Below are 19,633 nucleotides of genomic sequence, written 5' to 3' on the forward strand. Positions count from 1 at the left end.
TGTAATGAGGGAGAGATCCTCAAATGGAGTCTGCTCTTTGTCTTCCATGCTAGGGGAAAGGACCTCAAAGCGATTGCGTATTTCTAAACAATCAGAGCGAACCCTGGGCCTCCTACTTCTTTGAGTCACGTTTCTCCATATATCTGGCTCCTGTGTTGGTGAACTAGCCACCTTCTCAGGGGAGTCCCCTGTCTCTTCCTTGGTGGAGACGGTGTGCTCTGTTGCTTCCAAGAAGAGTTCCAGCTCTCTAATTCTTTGGAGCGTAGCTACACGTTCCTCCAGTTGCTGGACTTTGTCTTTTAAGAGGGCAATCAACATGCAATTGCTGCAGGTAAAGCTGCCTGCAACCTTTGGCAAGATGGCAAACATTGCGCAGGAACCACAGGCGACTGCAGCTGTTCCCTCACCCTCCATCTTGGGAACGTGTCGTTGGGGGTGACTACAGTGGTCCTCTATCATAAAAAGTGTGGAGACAGGACAAATAAACCCCCCCAAAAAAACCCTAGGTCTCCCCCAACAAATGTTTGAGACTAGCTCCCCTAAATCTAAAATATGGATCAAACTGCGCGCGCCCTGCCCCCTCTGACCTTTGCCCAGAGAGAGCAGCTAAACAGCCACAAGAAACTCACACAAGAAAACCCTTTTTGTTCCTTCTTCAGCTGCTGCCCAGTTGGATTCCCAACTATTGGAGAACGGCTAAAATAGGAGGTGGGGCAGTAACCATGAAAAAGCTATAATTCAGCAATTAAAATAATTTATAATAATTGTTTAATTTTAGAATACAATCTTGAGCATCAGAAGAAACTATACATAACTGTGTGTTGGGTTTTAGGTTATATTTTTCACTTCTGTTTCAAAGGAAATTCTGCCACTAGTTCAGCATTTCCTCAGAGAAATGGGGTTGGGCGTCCTCAGCATGATGACAGCACCTTACTACATAAACCAGATTAACATATCTAGCAATTTCGTGCAGATGTTAAACAACCAAAACTAAACCAAAATACTACTAAGGAAAGAGCCATACATCGTGCAGATGTTGAACAACCAAAACTAAACAAAAGTCATCCACAGAGTGGCCTCAAAGTCACATCCTTTGATGCGCTTGAAGCCACTTTCTGCCACAAGGAGGCATTTGATATTTCACGGACCTGGTCAATTCACCCACTCCTGCCTGATGTTAGGAGATGGTAGCCTGCTTCCTTCCAGGCATCTAGGCCACATCCTGCTGATGTCAAATGCTGAAGCTGTTTGCCATTCATTTTTCCCATTTTTCCCATTCCCACAGCTCTTCCAGGGATAGACCATTTGCTGTTTGGTATTCAGACAACCAGTTTTACAAAGTTAGCATGGATCACACTGGGGTTGGGGAATGAGGCCAGTCACATTAACTGGTGGGGCAATGACTTCGTCCTGAGTAGGGCAAGATAGAGGGCAGATGAATTAAAAATCTCTTAACTCCTGGGTCCAGGATACCTTAAGGATTGCCTAACTCATTATATCCCAGCCCAATCACTGGGGGCTTTGGGGAAGTCACTGTAAGTGGTCCCCCATGACTCAGATGCACTGCTCATATCCCCTGAAACGGTGTGTTCAGTCCTGGGAATTTTATGGAACTTGTGTTTGAGGTCAGACAAGCCCCCTTGCTTTTGAACTTCCAGCATTACTGAAGCCATTCTCTTTTTTAACTTCAGCAGGGATTTTACCTAAATTCTGATTTTATATTTTTAACTGACTTTGTTTTATATTGTTACATGGCTTAAAGACAATTGCCATTAAGTTGTGTACAAATTGTCAAAATAACTAAATAAAAGATTGACTAGGGTGCCTCTGGTATATAAAACTCACATGCAACACGAATTGCTTCGGGTCCACTTATATGTGCAATGAAGGCAGCTGTATCTCACAGTTACAAGGCATACAAAACTTCATATATGCACATATAAACTGGCTTCCTCACACCAAGTCAGACCATTGTTCCATCTGCCAGTACTGCCTTTCCTACTCTGCAAAGCCCTGGGGAAAGCAAGGTCTTTCTAGCCCTCCAGTCTGAGACCTTTTTGCAACTGAGGTATGACCCAACCTTGTGATATCTGAACAGATCATAGGTGGTGACTACCTGGCACTCTAGAGTAATCACTTGGGATTTTGTAGTTTGTTTTCTTGCTTTGCATTTTACTGAGCACTGAAATGAAAGGCGTCGGGCCAGATGAATGGCAAACTGTGTGTGGTACAATATTCAAAACCAAGCAGCATGATTGTATTTGGGGAAAACATTGCCAGCATTTCAGCTTTCACAGTAGGCATTCAGGTGTAATTAAGAGCAAAAGAATCCTGTAAACCAATGTGAACAATTTTCTATTTTCCTGGTAGATGAACAATCATAATATGGCAGGTGTAGTCAGCATGGGGAAACTGTGTTTTTAATATTTCCTGGTGTAATCTGATGTATGTACTGATTTACACCCTAAATGAAGGTCTTTCTTATTTCCACATTTCCCCTTTTAACTAACAGGAGCTAATTAGCCAAGTCTTCCCCACTGAGAGACGGTTGCACGAAACAGTGTGGGGATATTAACTCTCTTCATCCTTTTCTTCCAATTGAACAAAAGCGCATTTCTCCTTTCGACTCATCCCTTTACAGATATCAGGCTCTTCTTTTTTGTTGACTGTGTATGTATACAAGAGCTAATTAACGGCAAATCCTTTGTACAGCAGTGAAACCCTTTCCTCGTTGTGTTTGATACCCGCTTCACAGTATGATTTCATTATAATTTCACAGTAACTCAGCAGCACAGAATACATGATAGGGAATGGGAAGCTTGCCATTAATAAACTCTGAATGTTCATAGTCATCTTCATTTTTATAACGCTCTGTTCTTCTGCATGGATTAAAGTTTCCCATATGTTCCAGATATTTATAGGATAATTATATACATAATCCTGTAAAAGTTGGTGGGGACAGAGAGTGAGAGAGAGAGAAAATACACCGTAAAATCTACTTAAAGAGAGGGAAATAGAATTTGTGAGCATAAAGCAAAAAATTGTCTTTGGACTGGTTCTATTGACTATGCAAAAAAGTATTTACCAACAGAGGCCTTTGGGAAAAACAACAACTTATAATGTACTAGAGAACTTATCTTGGTCATGCCTGAAAAATGTGTTAAGGGAGGCACCATTGCTGTGCAAAGCACTGAGAAGATCCTGGTTTCTATCCCCAGAAACCTCTAATTAAAGAACCAAACAGCAGGTGCTACAAAAGACCCTCTGCCTGAGATCCTGGATAGCCACTGCCAGTCAGAGTAGACAATACTACACTAGATGGAGAAACAGTCTGACCTGATGTTAAGGCAGCTTCCTGTTTTCAGCTACCTGCAGTTTGTTATGTTGAAACTGGGAACTGCAGCTATTTTAAATGGTTCAACTGAACAAGTCTGAACTGCAAACCATGACTTGAATTTGACTTGTTCAGACAAGGCATAATTAAAACCAGGGCTGGCCTGCCCATGAGGTGTGGTGAAGCAGTCGCCTCAGGTGGCAGAAGCTCCCAAGGCAGTGGACCTGCGGGGGCCCCGCCACCTCCACTGGAGAAGTGCTGCCAGCATCTGTGCTGGTTTCTGGCAGGATCTCACCACTTTCTGCCGACGCACGGAACCTGGGTCAGGAATGCTGCTGTGGGGCAGCGGCAGGGGCAGCACTTTCCATTTCACCTTAAGCAGTGAAACAGGACGCACCACCCCAGGGCGTTTGCCCCAGTTCAGACATAACAACAAACTGCAGTTAGTTGAACACAGGAAGCAAATGCTTCTGATCTCCCAGCTATGCCAGAGCAGGAAAGGAGGAGATTACATGACCAGGCTCATTTCCATGATGCTATAAGCAATGCAGCTACTGCCTGTGGAAGCCCAGTTGATGTGATCAGGTAACCATTTCCTCGTTCTTATTTGACTAGCCCAGTGTGTCACCTGACCAAATGTTCTGAAGCATGAAAAGAGCTTCTGAAACTGAAAACTGGATCTTCCTTAATTGTGCAAACACCCATCTGGTGTTAGGTGCTAATCTGATGCTGTTGTTTTGAAAACGTCAGGTGCAATTTTTTTGACTTGTTAGGAACAGTCGAAGGGAAGAAGCAATTTATTCTAAACTTTCATGTGCATTTTTAATACTGTTCCTTATAAGTGGAGACCTTCAGTCAATTCCTTAACTGTTAAAATTAGGCAGGTATGGAGAACTGTCACCTCTTTCGTTGCTGCCAATCGCAGTCATTGTGCGGTTGCACCTACAGCACTTGTTATCCATATATGAATACTAACGCCTCATTTTTTAAGGGAAGGAAATACTGGTCTTAGCACCTTGAAAAGACTGGATAGCTGCAGGAACTGTATTCTTTCAAGAAATCAAACCTCATGAGCAAAGGAACAGAGGTGGTGCTTCTACTGCTCTGGCAAACTCTCTCTCAATCTCTGTGTCCTTGGAAATGGGTTCCTTTTCAAGTTGCTATGTAGGTTTTATTCCCCACCCCACCCTGTTACTATGATTTTTTTTGGTATGTACCTATTTATAACTCTGAAACCTATGTCCTCGGAAACTTACTTTACACAGCTTCATTCAGCTGTAATTACAAACAGCACCTGAAAGGAATGCATCATTAGGCGGAGAAGAAACAGAAAATCTGCAATTTGGGAACATTCCAAGATTCTCTAGTGCCTCATTAATGAATGAGACCCAAGAACCTCAGTCAACAAAATTACATGCTAAGCCTAAATTTCTGCCACTTGTGCAGATTCATCACAAGGAAGGCCACCTGTTCTGAAAAGCCCCGCTGTTTGTTAAGTTGAGAAACAGAATCTCTTTTGCTAACATAAATATTAGTTCAGATAGGGTACTTACTTCACTGTGGGGCTGACCCAAATGGCCATCTGTGAGCTTTACATCAGGTACAGTAGCAGAGCTAGGGCTGTCAAAAAAACAACCTACGACATGTCTGTGAACAAGAGCTAAATAGATCGTGGGCTTGCTTTTGTTGCTTTTAGAGTCCATGGGGACTGAGTTGGCTGTATGATGGCTGAGCTTGCTGAATGTAGGTTTTACACAGTATGATGTCTGAGGCTCGGCTCATCAGGACAGCAAGAGGTTTTGCATGGTAGTTGAATGGGCATGGCTGGTCCTTTGTATCATATTCATGCAATCCCCTCTGTTTTTTCAGGAGGAGGAGAATCACATAAATTGGGTATGACTTCGGCAAGAGGGGGGGAGGGCTTACTGCTCTGTCAGGTGAAGACTTCCCCCAGCCCATTAAGTGTTTGAATTAGGACAAATCTGCCATGGACGGTATGATCTAGGCATCATCTCTGGTGCTGAAGGAGCCATAGCTAATTCTAACTAAAATGTAAAATATTACTTAACTCCAAATGGCTAAGCAAGCTAATTGGCCAATTCCAATGAACACTTGTAAACCAGACACTTTTGTTGTGGGGGAGGAAGGGAAAGGAGAATGTTAGCCGCTTTGAGACTCCTGAAGGGGAGTGAAAGGCGGGATATCAAATCCAAACTCTTCTTCTTCTTCTTCTTGTAAGCCTTGTTACTGCATCTTTTTGTGTGCATAAAGGCACAAACTGGCCATTCCATATCTGCAATCTGTGGGTGGATGCAGATAACAATTTTAACATACATTTTACCGCACATCTGCCCTGGATGTGTGGGACAATCTTCCTTATCATTTGATGGGACAATAAGAGAAGTTCCCCTGGAGTGGTTTGGTCATCTGTATAAGCTCCATTAAAATGGGCCATAACTAGGATCGAACAATCCAAATTTAAAACCTTGCTTGTTAAGCAATATATAAGCTTATTTGCAATGGTGTCTTATATAAAAAATTGCAAACACACTTTGATTTTAGGAAAGGCAAGTATCTTGGCCTGTAAGATGAGGTAGGATCTGAAAAACAAGGGGATGAATTGTACAAATGAGAATATGCAACAAAAGTTATGCAGAAAGAAACCAAAAATAAGGGAGAAGATGGGAGGGAGAGGAAATATCAGCAATAATGACATATACAGGGACATTAGCTGGCAATGTATCAGCTTGAGTAGCAAAGTTAAAGAAGTAACACATAATCTTTTTCCTCCCCTCTTCATGCAACTGGAAGTGTACTTGGTACTTTCTTAACAATTCTGGTCCTCTTCTGGAGCATTCCAGAAACCCAGCATCCTTCTTACATAGCGGAATAAATTGCTTATTTTTCCAACTTTCATTGAAGTTTAATTGAATTTACTGCCCAAATTCTCAAAATTATCATACATGATTTTTTAAAGAGTGTATCCGCTGAATATCCTCTGGTTGTGCTCATGTTCTCCAAATTCTAAGCACATATTTTATATTCACCATCAGCATTTGACATGAAAAGATTTTGCTGCGGCAGTGAACATTTGACAGTAGCTGTGAGATGACATGTGGTTGCAGCCAGAATTTGACCATATGCAGCAGCAATTTTCAGTATTTGATAACTGATATTCAGGGTCAAATTTGACGCAGTATGGGAGATCTCTGATTGGATTTCTGAAGACAGAATGAACACGTAAGAATAGCTCAAGAACCTTAACGACGGGAAACAACTTCCTTTGTGCGAAAATGTGTTTATGAAAAAAAATTAAGATTGTAACAGAACTGAAATTTAGGGTTTCCTTATTCCATATTTCACTAAAGCCCATTTCCTTTAAATTACCAATATCAATAGAATTCAGAGGGTCAAATAACAATGCTGTGCAGTAGCTTAAGGAAAAGAAGGACAATGTGGTGTGACAATAAAGGTACAAGAAAAACCAAGGATTCAATCCATCTTTAAAAGTCACAGTATTTTGATGGTTAATGCATCCTGTGCAAGTCATTGGAATTCTGCAGATGTGCATCATGTGCAAGCCTTGCATTAATTTACACCAGACTCTTGACTTTATTTTGCCTCTTTTCCCATAATCAAGAGGGATTTGATAATCATGCTATAACTTGTGTAGGGCATTTACACAGACAGAATACTGCTCTTGTAATATAATAGTGATAACTCCCAAAGTAGCATCAATGCAGCCCAGGAATAAATACTGTATACTTTTTTTTTTGTTCTGCAGCTACCTTGAATTCTCCTTGATATTTATGAGCCTATGAGAAGTTTGTTCCCTCATACACTTCAGAAAGTTAAGGTTTGCATATTTAGAAGCAGCTTGAGTGCAAGTATAAATACTGATTCAATTCAGGGGCAGTTTACTAGAATACTAATGTCACAAGTATTACAAAACCAGATTATGGTTTATGGAGACCCTGGGCAGTTAATTTAGAGCCAGGGTGGTGTAGTGGTTAAGAGTGGTGGACTCGTAATCTGGTGAACCGGGTTCGCTTCCCCGCTCCTCCACATGCAGCTGCTGGGTGACCTTGGGCCAGTCACACTTCTCTGAAGTCTCTCAGCCTCACTCACCTCATAGAGTGTTTGTTGTGGGGGAGGAAGGGAAAGGAGAATGTCAGCCGCTTTGAGACTCCTGAAGGGGAGTGATAAAGCGGGATATCAAATCCAAACTCTTCTTAGGATCGGCTGAGTTTGCCGATTTCCAATGCCCCAGGCATTGGAATGGCATTCAGTATTCAACCTGTGTAGTCTGAGCCTGGGCAAAGGCTGACATCACACATTACATATGGGGAAAGTGGTATGGATGCACATTTGCCACCATGGAGACAAGTGCAGCATCTCTGTGTTCAAACCACTTCAACCACATTTAAAATGCTGAATCTCCCTTCATCCTAAGTACATCTTGCTACTGCCAAGTACATTAACCTCTGGCATGTGGAACATACTGCTGTTTGCAATCTTTTCTTCCTATGTACTTTCAGATTTCTTCCCATTCAAATGTTTGACCTCTGCCTTACTCTGAATCTTTGGTGGTGAGAGCCCACAGAATAACATGCCCGCTTGCCTACCATATCCTCCTTTGTTAATCTGGCCTTGCTGTGGCATGAATGTGAAAATATGTTGGCGTTTGCAGCATTTACTGAACATGCCCTTGGATTTAGATATGACTGAATGTATTTTCAGTGCCTGGATCTATGATTAATTTTCTTGAACATTTTACGCGTGCATTGAAGGAAACACCAGTATTTTCTTTTCCTGAAATACAGGCAGAGAGGCTCCTGGATGGTCCCCCAATCATCCAGCATGCCTCATCAGGCACCACTAAAAAATACTTTGAAATACAATATGCTGTTTGGCAATGCACAATGTAGCCTCAACCATGACAAGTTTTGTATGAAAGCTGTGAGTAGTTATCGATTCTGTTAGAGGCGGAACAGCTAAGTTTTTGTAGGATGGCATGGCCATTTCTCTTCCATCAATATTGCTGCCCATAGCATGTTCTTGATTCAGTGCCCCAATTAAATACCAGTGGAAGAAACTATCAGGTTAATTATACACAGCTATTTATGCCACCTGCTAAATGCTGACCACATCTGAACTACTGCCAAGTACCTAGAATGGATGTCACCAGAGCAAACTGACCTCTTGGTGCATAATATGTTTCTGCTCAGTGTGATACGTGCTTACATTTGTAAAAAGCACATTTTCCATTTAATGCACAAAAATAAACATGGAGAGAACCACATACAACTTGGTAAAGTGAGGCGTGCCTAGTACAGCCTAACCCAAATTTGCAGGGTTTAACAGAGAAGCTTCATGGAGGGAAAGACTCTCTAAAGAAGAGATAAGGGCGCAAGTTGCAAATCACCCCTTTTGGCTTGACAGTCACTAGACTGTTTCGATCCAAGAAGAAGAAAATATTCATTTTTTTGTGGAGGGGGTAGAAAATTGAAAATATGCAGCAAGTGTATAAAGAGAGCTCTTCTTTTGCTTAGGTTGAACCTGTTTCACCTGAGAGTCCAATCTAGTGGATTTAGATGTTTTCCCGTCACAGTTAAATCAATCTATATTAGACAGGACCTGACTTGGCATATTTTAAAAACAGCATTAATTCTTCTAGTGAAATCAGACACACACTGAAGAAGAGTGCTTGTGAAAGTTCTTCTTATGTTAACTTTTCCTGATTATTTGTGCTACAGTTTCTTCGACCCACAGAATGTCCACTGAATGTTCGCGTCCTTCCCACTTTTTGGAAATTAAGTTTTCTTTATTAATGCTAAGTCATAGGTACAGGCGAACAAAAAGAAAGCATAAGTTTCCAAACAGGAGCAGTTCAGAGGTTGCATTTTCTCACTAAATAGGGAGCAGATAATATTTTTTTTCAAGCAGCAAGTGGGGAAGAGAGTTTTGTATATCTGAACTGGGCACATAAGAAATGGCATCCTACCAAATGGCGTAGAGATGTTCGGTTCTTCCTTACCCTTAGAAATGTGTGATATTTGAGTTATTTTCTCTACAGTAGCTAGAGTCCACATATTCTTGTACTGCAACAAGAGCTGTAGTGTCTTCCATTTCCGGGCCAAAAAAGTTATCGCTGCAGCCAGTACCCCTGTAAGAAGGCAACAAAGGTTCTGCTGGTGCATTTGCACTGCACCAACCTCACTGCCACTTTTCCTCTCCACCCACCTTCTGGTAAGCACAAAGGATGAGACTGAGCAGAGGACAGGTGAGCAGCAGCACCCCCCCCCCCAGTTACTGCCCAGAAGATTCTGGTGACCTTTTAATTTGCTTGGCGGAAGTTCCGCCGTGAATAAATCCACAAAAGAGGGAGATTGAATAAACAGTTATGTAAAGCAAACTCTTAGAGGTGCTCAGATTTATTAAAGCACCAAACATATCCAAATGCAATGAGGGGAATCTTCAATAACATTATTGCATGAGGCTCCAAGAAAGGGTTGTATCTAGAGCAATATTGAGTAATGCATTCCGTCAGCACAAGGATTTCTGCTTGCATGGTGGGATCTCCCCCTGCACTCCCCAAATCTGTTCTAGGGGTCCCCCCAACCCTCTGGAGCAGATTTGGGGAGGTTGAAGGGTGTGCATAGGGGAGTAGAGGGATGAAAGTCCCATTGTGCAGAAATCTTAGTGCTGATGTTAGTTGGATACTACCCATATATATCTCCCAGCAGCAGCAGCAGCAGCAGAAAACAAAACAAAACAAAGCAGCAATGCTTCTGGGTTTTGTGACATTCAGACATTCAGAAGTATTCAAAATGTCTTAGACTGGCTAACAACTATAACACTGAGACTAAGAAAGCACAAAGGTCACCTTAATTTGTTATGGGGAGATATGGGAAGATGCGGTTGTCTTTGTGCTTTCTTAGTCAGTATATTTTTATATTTAGTGATGGGTAAGGCATTTTAAAGTTGTCTAATTGTGGGTGCAGCAGGGGGAGGGAGGGACTGAGAAGGCACCTTGTTAAGGCACATAGAACTCTCTGCATACACCTCATTACATGGTCCAACTCAGTGCCTCTCTGTGTCATTAGCTGACTGATGTAAAAGATGCTCAAGTTCAGACAGGGACTGATAAAATCTGTGTGAATCAGATACCTAGGCAGTATACAACATAATTAAACCCTCCTTTGCAGAAGGAGTTTTATGAAAATGTCACTTAGGTATGTTCACAGGAACCTATGTAGAAACACGAATAAAGATTACTAATTTATTTTCATAAATTCTGTAGCAACAAGGGCTTCAATGCTCAGCCTACTCACATATTATATTACCTATTTTAATAAAGAAGATAGGATAACAGATGTTCTCTCCCCTGGCATTCCTTCACAGTGTCTCTTCCTGTTCTCTACTCTACACCTTAAAACACTTAGTAATAATATATATAAGTAATTAAGCTCCAAATCCTGATTCTGACAGTACCATAGGGACAGTAGATGTTTTTGATGTTTTGGAATGGCTACAGAGTTGATACATGCTCCCCTGTTGAGCCACCTCATGTACCTTTGCAATATTAACTTTGAACTTTCATCTTGATTTTGGTGTGTGTGCCTGTACAGGACTGAATAGCAGATGTTACAGAGGAAAGGAAAATATTGCATACCGTTTAAATAAACGTACACTCTTGATCTCTTCTAGATAAGGGCCCCTCACTGTTTATCACTCCTAGTTAAGGAGTCAAAACATTTATTTAAAGTCGTCCATTTGTGACTTCCTTAATGCCAGCAAGTAAGAAATATTATGTTGTTTTATTAATTATTATTGTACCCCATTATTCCTCCAAAGAGCTTGGCACACCTGCTTTCTTTTTCCCAAGTGATTCCCTGCCCTGGCTTCATATTGGGACAGATCTGCCTAGCTCTAGCAATAGACTTCCAACCAGGGCTGACCCATCCTTGAGCCAAGGTGAGGTGTTTGCATCAGTTGGCAGATGTTGAGGAGCGACGGATCAGTGACCCCCTTTCAGAACTCCTCCAGAATCCATTTGCCCATAAAACTACTCACCACTGTTACACTGGCTGGCTAGTTGCTTCTGTGGTGGTGGATGCAGTTGCCCCCAGCAGTCAACTAGCTGCTATTCCCAACCTAGGGGTCTAGGAGTGCTGCCATCACGTTGCAGCTGCAGGAAGTGGAGGCACTGTCCCTAAAGGGCTGGGTCACCTACACTGTGGTCTGAGGAACAGACCTTCCTCCGAATGAGGTCTAGTGGGTGAGCTGGTCCTGGAATGCACCTGTTTAAGCAGTTAAACAGCTGCAAAAGTACAAGTGAGGCAAGCACTCTCCAGGGCTGCCTTGTCCACCATGCCAAGGAAGGACCCTATATTCCTCGCAGGAAGACATGGACAAGGGGGTCACAGCGGGCCTTAGGAGTGTCTGTGGTTGGCAGCAGCAGAGGAAGTCAGTCTATGGGAAGATACCTCAAGCCCCACAATGGGCTTTGTGATAAATTTGCAACATGGGCTTCCTTATCTCCCCAAAAGGCCTTGCCTGTCCTTGAAAGCTGGTTGGTTGACTTTTGTCCTTCACCTTCTTTGGGTCCCTTTATTTAAGTTCCTTCCGTTTCTAGTATCGTAATATGGCAGAAATAGGGATTCATTAAGCCCAAGTGACAGGTGTCCTTGAGCCACTGTTTCCTGTCATGGGTTCTAGTATCATTTTTTCCTGTTCACTCTGGAGTCCAGATATACAACTGGGACCTCAAAATGTTGTCTTGACCGCTAGCTCCCACTGCCCCTGGTAGATCAGTATCCCGGATTTATTATGTCTTTTGTTCCTACTTTCTGGTGCCACAAACACTTGGCTCCTCCTGCCTGTGCAGGAGTGAGGGGGGAACAACAGGAGCTTGGGAATTATTAGTCCTTGGAATAAGAGCCTGTTACAAACTGCAAGGCTTCACTTGCCTCTTGCTCTCTCTGTCTAGAATAGGAGCAGCCGTTGTTTAACATGCTAACCAGGGACTCAGCTATACAGCTGCAAATATAACGTTTAAAGTGTGTGTTAATTTCTCTGGTTGGCCAACCTTGAATATGTTTGTCTCCATCAGATACCCTCAGACCACTCTCTCTGCTCAGTGTAAATAGTAATACTTATGTTGGCCTTAGTACTACTGTATATTTAAAAACTAAGTGGAAACTCTTTGTCCTTAACTTGTATAGGCCTGATTTTATTCAGCTTAGAAGCACATTATACCATGATAATGAGACTATGATAGTTTGTGCTTACAAATGCCATAATGTCAGGTTACTTTTTGTGGCCTTTCGTGCACAAGGTCAACATGGCTATTTAAAAAATGCACCAGGGAAGGACTGGACTAATTAACTCATCCCACACAGACTTTGCTCAGCATCTTAAGACATTAAACATTATTAGTGACACTGGAAGGAGCATATGTTATGGGTCAGCTGCTGGCCTCTATCACTTGTACAAGTAAAGAAAAGTCACCTTAGAAATGCATTTTTCTGCAATCAGTATTAACTTTTTTCTAGTGTTTTCAGGTTCATTTCACATGTGCAGATAGGCACATGACCTATTGATTGTAACAAACATCAGATGAATATTATGTCAGGGAAATGCTAGAGCCAGCAACCTATATAGAAGGCTAGGGGCTAATTAAGTAAGTTGGTGCCCAGTGCAAAAGATCTCAGGTGTTGTCAATGCACTCAGGGTCAAAGAAGCAGCCGCTGCTATTCCTTTGAAAATGAAAAAGGACAGCAGTCATTTGGATCTGTCTTTAGCATTTATCAGAACATATAGACACCAAATTGAGAAGCAGCACGTAATGGGTGGAAGGCACGTTTTTACCTCCTTACATCAAGTTTCACCATTGCATACATTCCAAAATTTATCTGATGAAAATTATTATAATAATAATAATTATTTTATTGTTTATACCCCTCCCATCTGATTGGATTTCCCCAGCCACTCTGGGCGGTTTCCAAGATATATATATAAAAAAAAAATAACAAGACATTAAACATTTTTTTAAAAAAAAATTCCCTATACAGGGCTGCCTTCAGATGTCTTCTAAAAGTTGTATAATAACTTATCTCCTTGGTTCGGGGGTTGCATAACACCATACCCTCCAACATTTCTCCAGTGAAAATAAGGACGTCCTAAGGAAAAGCGGGACATTCTGGGATCAAATCAGAAACCGGGACAATGTCTGTAAATCTGGAACTCTCCGTGGAAAATAGGGACACTTGGAGGGTCTGCCATTAGGTGGTAAGCAGTCATCTTCCACTAGTTCTAGGATTCTCCTTCTGATGGGTTGTGTCTTTTATCTGCACACACAAAGCTCCTCTGATTTCCCCTTTTCCCTACAGCCCTACACACCACATTACTCCAGTGTCCTCTCACACAGAAATGGATGGACTGTGAAGAGGTGACAAGTCCTTGTGGGGCCTTGCGCGCGCGCGCACACACACACACACACACACACACATGCAAAAAACACATTATAGCTAGGCTTATTTAATCAATTTGTTAAATTCAGTGGGTGCAAGTTAAAGATACCTAAATTCAGTTGAAACTAATGGGACCCAACTGTGTTTAATTTTCATTTGGAGAAGCATAATGTAAAATAATAATGGCAGATGAGTGTGACTCAAAGGTGCTAGGTGCAGCTTCTCAGCCATAAATTTTCTGCGTAGATTTGTGGTTTTCCAAAACTAGCCCATTTGCCTACCTGATGTTGGAAAAATAGTGGCCTACCTCATAGGATGGTTGCAAGGACAAATGTTATAAATATTGGAAACCTCTTTCTTTGTATAATGTATTATATAAATATTGCTACTTAAACACAGTTCTCATAATATTACCCAAATGGCATTCATGAGACTCCTACCTTGACCTTTTCTCAGAGAGATTTGACAAAATTGTATTGAATAGGTCACAATTCATTTTGAGGCATTGTTGAAATTGCAACTGATCCCTAATTTCTTGACCTTTCATTCATCTTCCTAACACTATAACATGGTTCAGCTAAGATAAGCTATTACTTTAGAGTATCTTGCTTTTGCATAGGAAGCTGGACTAGATGGGTTTATTATCCCTTAAAAATGTCAGTCTATTGTTGCCAGAATCAAATTTAAAACATTTTCCAGACAATTTGAGCAGGACTAATCAATGTCCCCAAATGGAATGAGAATCTGGTGTGAGCACAGTCCACTTTCAACTTCTTATGACTAGATATGACTTCTAGTAATATGCTCAATGCCCGAGTTGCAAAAATAACTGCTCACAGTAGTAGGCTGCATGGAATTGCAAGGCACAGTCTTTACTTCTGTGGGGAAAACCCATTTTTTGTGTGAATTACTACATTTGGCCAGAGCTGGCCCAAGACTTTTTGGCACCTAAGGTGAACCACAACATGGCGACCCTCTCCAGGGAAGGAGGGGTGAGTGAATATCTCTATCAAGGACAAGGGGGGAAGTGGGAATCAAAGGCTGTCATGGGGAAGAAAAGGACCTTCTCTGAATCATACCAGGTGAATGCAGAGACCAGGAGACTCTAGAGGGTAGCCCCTGACATTTCTTCCCTAAGAGTGCGGAGAGACCTGCAGTGCCTCCTGTTCATTGAGCAGCTGCTGTAGCAGTGAATTAGGGGCAGGCTGCCAAGGAGGAGGCAGATCCAGCCTCCGAAGAGCATGCTATAGCTGTTGTGGCCACAGTGGCAGAAGCAGCAGTGGTCAATGCATTCCTTGGAGGCCAGATCTGCTGCCCCTTGCCTCATGGGTGGGCTGGACTGGCCTCTGGCAATACCCTGTCCCATGGTTCTACCTAGGGTAGCAGTTTCTTCGTGCAAATATTGTGGAGCATCTGATTGGCATTTAATGTCAGAGAGGAGCCCTTGCACTGTGAATCTTTGTTTCTCCATTCAGTGTTTTCATTTGTCATCAAAACACATGGTAATTGTCTGCCTCCTCTCTACAAGGGCCCTCCTTCCCCATCAAACATGCATGATGGCCTGCTTAAAAAACAACAACAACAGAACAGAATGTGATAAAGAAAAAAACTTTGTCACAAATCGTACTGTGTTTTTGTGTGATTTGAAATGTTGCAATACTAACTTCACAAATCCTTACACTTCACAAAATTTAATTTGTAAGCATGCACACAAACCTGCTCCTGTGACTCACAGTTAACTGTTGGCTCCTGATTCACAGAACGCCCCTGATAGCTGCCGGAGTGATTGGAGGACTCTTCATCATCGTCATTCTGGGCTTGACGTTTGCAGTTTATGTGAGGCGCAAGAGCATTAAAAAAAAGAGGGCTTTGCGAAGGTTCTTGGAGACTGAGGTGAAGAGTTTTTCTTTCTTCCTCAAAGAAGCACTAGATACATACAAAGACATTTCTGTCCAGCTTTGTCCAAATTGTTTTTATTCTCCTATAAAGAGTTGTTCATGAAATTCTTCCCATCCAAATATCTCTACTGATAATGGGGTACCATTATGTTGACTATGTAGAAAAAGTGTGTGCATGTGTGGGTGTATTCCCTCCACAATTGTCCCAAACAGGTTGCTGAACTTTTAATGAAAACCTCTCTCCAATTGTACCTAAACACTTGGGGTCCTCTTCAGATTTGGCCCCCAGTTAGTACTGAGTTCCTAAATGCCTTTTCTGAGAAGAGTACGATTCACAGCATTTCCCCCAGTATGAGGTCTTGAAATGGGTTGCAATCAAGAGTGCTCATCTCAAAATTTCAGGACTGTGAAGCTGAAGAAGACCAGATAAATTTAATTTGGGGAGAAATTGACTCCATATGTTTGTCCACTGCATGAGAGTATGAGAAAATGTTGCCAGCTGCTGCTTGTCTTGTCACTGCATCTCTGTGGTGGAAAAAGTTGCAGCTGGTGAATCCATGTTTTATGCGACCCTTAAAAGTGCAGATTGCCAGCCCTAGTTGGTGGGAGCTGGAGAAGAGGTTGCTGAAGTTACCTGAAAGCTTTTTTGTTTAATGATGGGCTGTAAATAAAAGTTTTCTTCCTAAGGCCCCCTGACATTTAAGGTGTGAGGGCTCCCAAGATGCATTGCTCTTGCTTAGAAACTGCTTGATTCAGTCCAAGCTCAAAACATGCTGTTGGCTATTTTAAGCCGTTTAACAAGTTTTTCAGAGTGTATAGGACTATGCTGTATATGAGCAAAACACTGCCAACATGATTTGATTCTGCTTTATCTGAACTGCTGGCCTTTAGAAATCCAGCTTTACTTTGCAGTTACAAGTGGAACAGAAATCTATTTCTTCTCAGCAGTGTTAGGCTTAGATGAAGACAAGCTTTAATTTCATAGCAGATCAGTGTAAAGTAAATTCCTTGATGAAGTTGTCATTCTATTGTTTTCTCTCACTTAAAATTAATTAATTGATCCACCCTTGATTTGACTGGTTTATAGCCATGCCATAAGTAACCAGTTCAGAAGAAACTGGTCTTGCTGTTTTATTTTTAAAGAAATCATATTGTTTGGCTTTTAAGCATTCTAATTTTGAAATGGCTTTAAGGATGCCCTATGTGTTATTTTGAATGAATAGGAGGGAATATCCCTCTATGTTTAATCTTCCTCTATAACCCTAGAAGCACTCAGTCTGGTTATAGTGCCACACTCTCAAACCTTTAACATTTGGCATCTGATTTCTAGAGGCTGCCTGCCAGCTGAGCAAGGTATTTTGGCTCCGCTGCTCTCGCCTTAAGGGCCGTTTTCTCTGTTTGCTTTGCTACACGAAGCAAGTGTTGTAGGAAATACTAATGATGCAGCGATCATTTTGCAACATCCTAGATTGTGCTAAGGCTTCAGATTCTCTCCACTGTGCAACTGATTTATAGTTATCTGTGCACACATATTTTGAGTCAAATTTTGATGCCTGAAAAATGGGATTAGTTTGGACACAGTGAAAATTAACTGGATAAAATACTTGGAAGACATTATCAAACAACTTTTGCCAACCTGGTGCCTTCTAGATATTTTGCACTACAACCAGCTCCAGGTACCCCAGGCAGCACAGCTGTCACAGCTAGCACTGGTGGCAGTGGTAGTGAAGGGTGGCACACTGCATTGTCTTTGCAGTTAACATTATTAAAATCTTGCTGAATAATACAATAGTACAAGCAGGGCTTTTTTTCAGCCGGAACTCACTGGAACTCAGTTATGGCACCTCTCAGGTGGGCACCATTGCCATTTTAAGAGAACGAGGGAGGCGCTCATGGTGAGTTTCAGCACTTACTTTTCTAGAAGAAAGTGCACTGAATATAAGTGTGATGAGGGACGTAAGAGGCATCTTGAAGCATTTTTTGTTGTTAAAATCAGAGACTTTTAAAAGGTCACTTCTGTAAACAGGGATGTAAAGAAATAAGGGGACAGATTTCCTTTCATAAAAAAAAAGGAAAGGAATGGGAAAAAAACAAACCAGATAACTTTATGGAGGCTAAAACTGTCAATGACTTCTAGTTATGATGGCTTTACATTGCTTCCAGTAGACTGGAATCCAACGGGACCGACCCCCCCCCCCCCCAGGTAAGTGGGCATAATATTGCAGCATCATAACTTCAAAACCTGGAGATGTCGTCAGATGTGTAGAACATCTTAAGTATCCAATCTATAAGATGGCCAATAGGGTTTTAAACTTGCATATTTAACTAGTTCTTTTAAACATATTTATATGTACTTAATATGATAGCAAATAATAACAAGAATTAATTAGGTGAGTATGAGTATATTTGGATACTGTAAGTACTATATTTTTAATCAGAATTTGTACACATAACGTATATCTTCTTCTTCCTTGCACCTATTTTTAGTGTTTGGCATACATCTGGCTGCTTGAAAGTTAATTAAGGGAAGCAGAGTGTAAAAATTATGGTGTCAGGCTTATGTCTATGGCTTTGTTCTTTGCTATTTGTTTTTGTTCTAGATTAATAAAGTAATTCCCAGTTCCCGATAATTTTTGCCTGCGCAGCGTAGTCTATATACAACTAATTAAGTAGTGTGCAATGTTCACAGAGGCATGATAATGGTGCTCAAATGGCAATGCACAGAGCACTTAGCCTTGCAAACAGACACTTTGAAACACTGCAGTGGTTTCAACCCAATTTGAACAAGAGTAGCCCTTAATTATTTTTCCTTATCCTGAAAGAAGACAGGCTATTTGTCAGTGTTTAGAGGCTAGTCTTTTCCCATTTATTTTTACAGAAATATATATTTCCAATCAAAAGCGCACGGTATAGTTCTAATCAATTGACGATCTTCTGACTGAATTCCATTCACATGGTTTGTTGGATTACAACTCATAGCACATGGAAGAGCATTTGTGGGGGCATGTGCATTAAATTAGGGTCTCCAGCACTATGTAATTGTGAAAAATAATCCAACCTCCCCCAAAATCCCCTTTCTTTTGAAAAAAGCTTGGAGTGAACATTACCTTTAAAGCAGACTAAAGGGTGGTGGATCAATTAAATATTAAGGTGCTGACTGTTTATAATGGCTTTCTGTTTATGTTCTTGGGCAGCTTTGCCAACCCATGTCCTCCAGATGTTTTGGACTACAGCCAGCCCCAGGTTCTGATGAAAGTTGTAGCCCAAAACATCTGGAAGGGCCCAGCTTGATGGCTGTTGCTATTGGTTTTTTATTGTTTTATTTGAGTAATTACAATTATAATTTGAAGATTCCTTAGGGGCATTTTTTAAGACTGAAAGGTGGGGTATGTGTGGTTTTATAAATAAATAAATATATCTAGAACATAACATTTTGAATAGCACATGATGTCATACTGGCAAATACCGTGTTTCACCTACCTTTTATCTATGGATGACGACAACACTTACCACTTACCGGTACTTGATGGTGATGAAAAGAAAGAAACTAGCTAAATTTCTTAGAGCATTCTGGGCAGAGTACTCAGGTAGCTAAATGTTTCCAAGGCCTTAATCTTACCTGTACATTGAAATGCTTATTCATTTGAGCAGTCTTAATAAACACAATCTCTTGTAATCCTTGCAGAGGTAAGTATCAGGATAACACCAAGTTGGAATGGGAACCTACAGTTTATTTGATGGATTGACGTATTTCAAAACAATATTTTATGTAATCTGTCACAATGGATATTTTGATAGAAACACATGCTCAGCCATAACAACAAGTGACACCTGAGATTGCATTTAAGTTTGAGAATGCAGAGTTCTTCCACACCAGTGGGTCTGCTGCAGCCTGAGATGGCCTAAGCCTGGCAGACGGGGGGAAA

The 19,633-nt window shown here is 41.4% G+C and overlaps 1 protein-coding gene across 6 annotated transcripts in view; it reads left to right on the forward strand.

Annotated features, from left to right (window-relative positions):
* The window catches only part of ERBB4 (erb-b2 receptor tyrosine kinase 4), a 760,363-nt gene that overhangs the window by 607,447 nt on the left and 133,283 nt on the right, over positions 1 to 19,633 (forward strand). For all 6 annotated transcript variants that reach the window (XM_028704728.2, XM_028704741.2, XM_028704748.2 and 3 more), the window contains one exon: positions 15,570 to 15,702. In XM_028704728.2, the coding sequence (XP_028560561.2) occupies positions 15,570 to 15,702 (133 nt within the window). The remainder of the gene's footprint in view (positions 1 to 15,569; positions 15,703 to 19,633) is intronic.

The sequence above is a fragment of the Podarcis muralis genome, chromosome 1 (assembly GCF_964188315.1).
Source record: "Podarcis muralis chromosome 1, rPodMur119.hap1.1, whole genome shotgun sequence".
NCBI lineage: Eukaryota > Metazoa > Chordata > Lepidosauria > Squamata > Lacertidae > Podarcis > Podarcis muralis.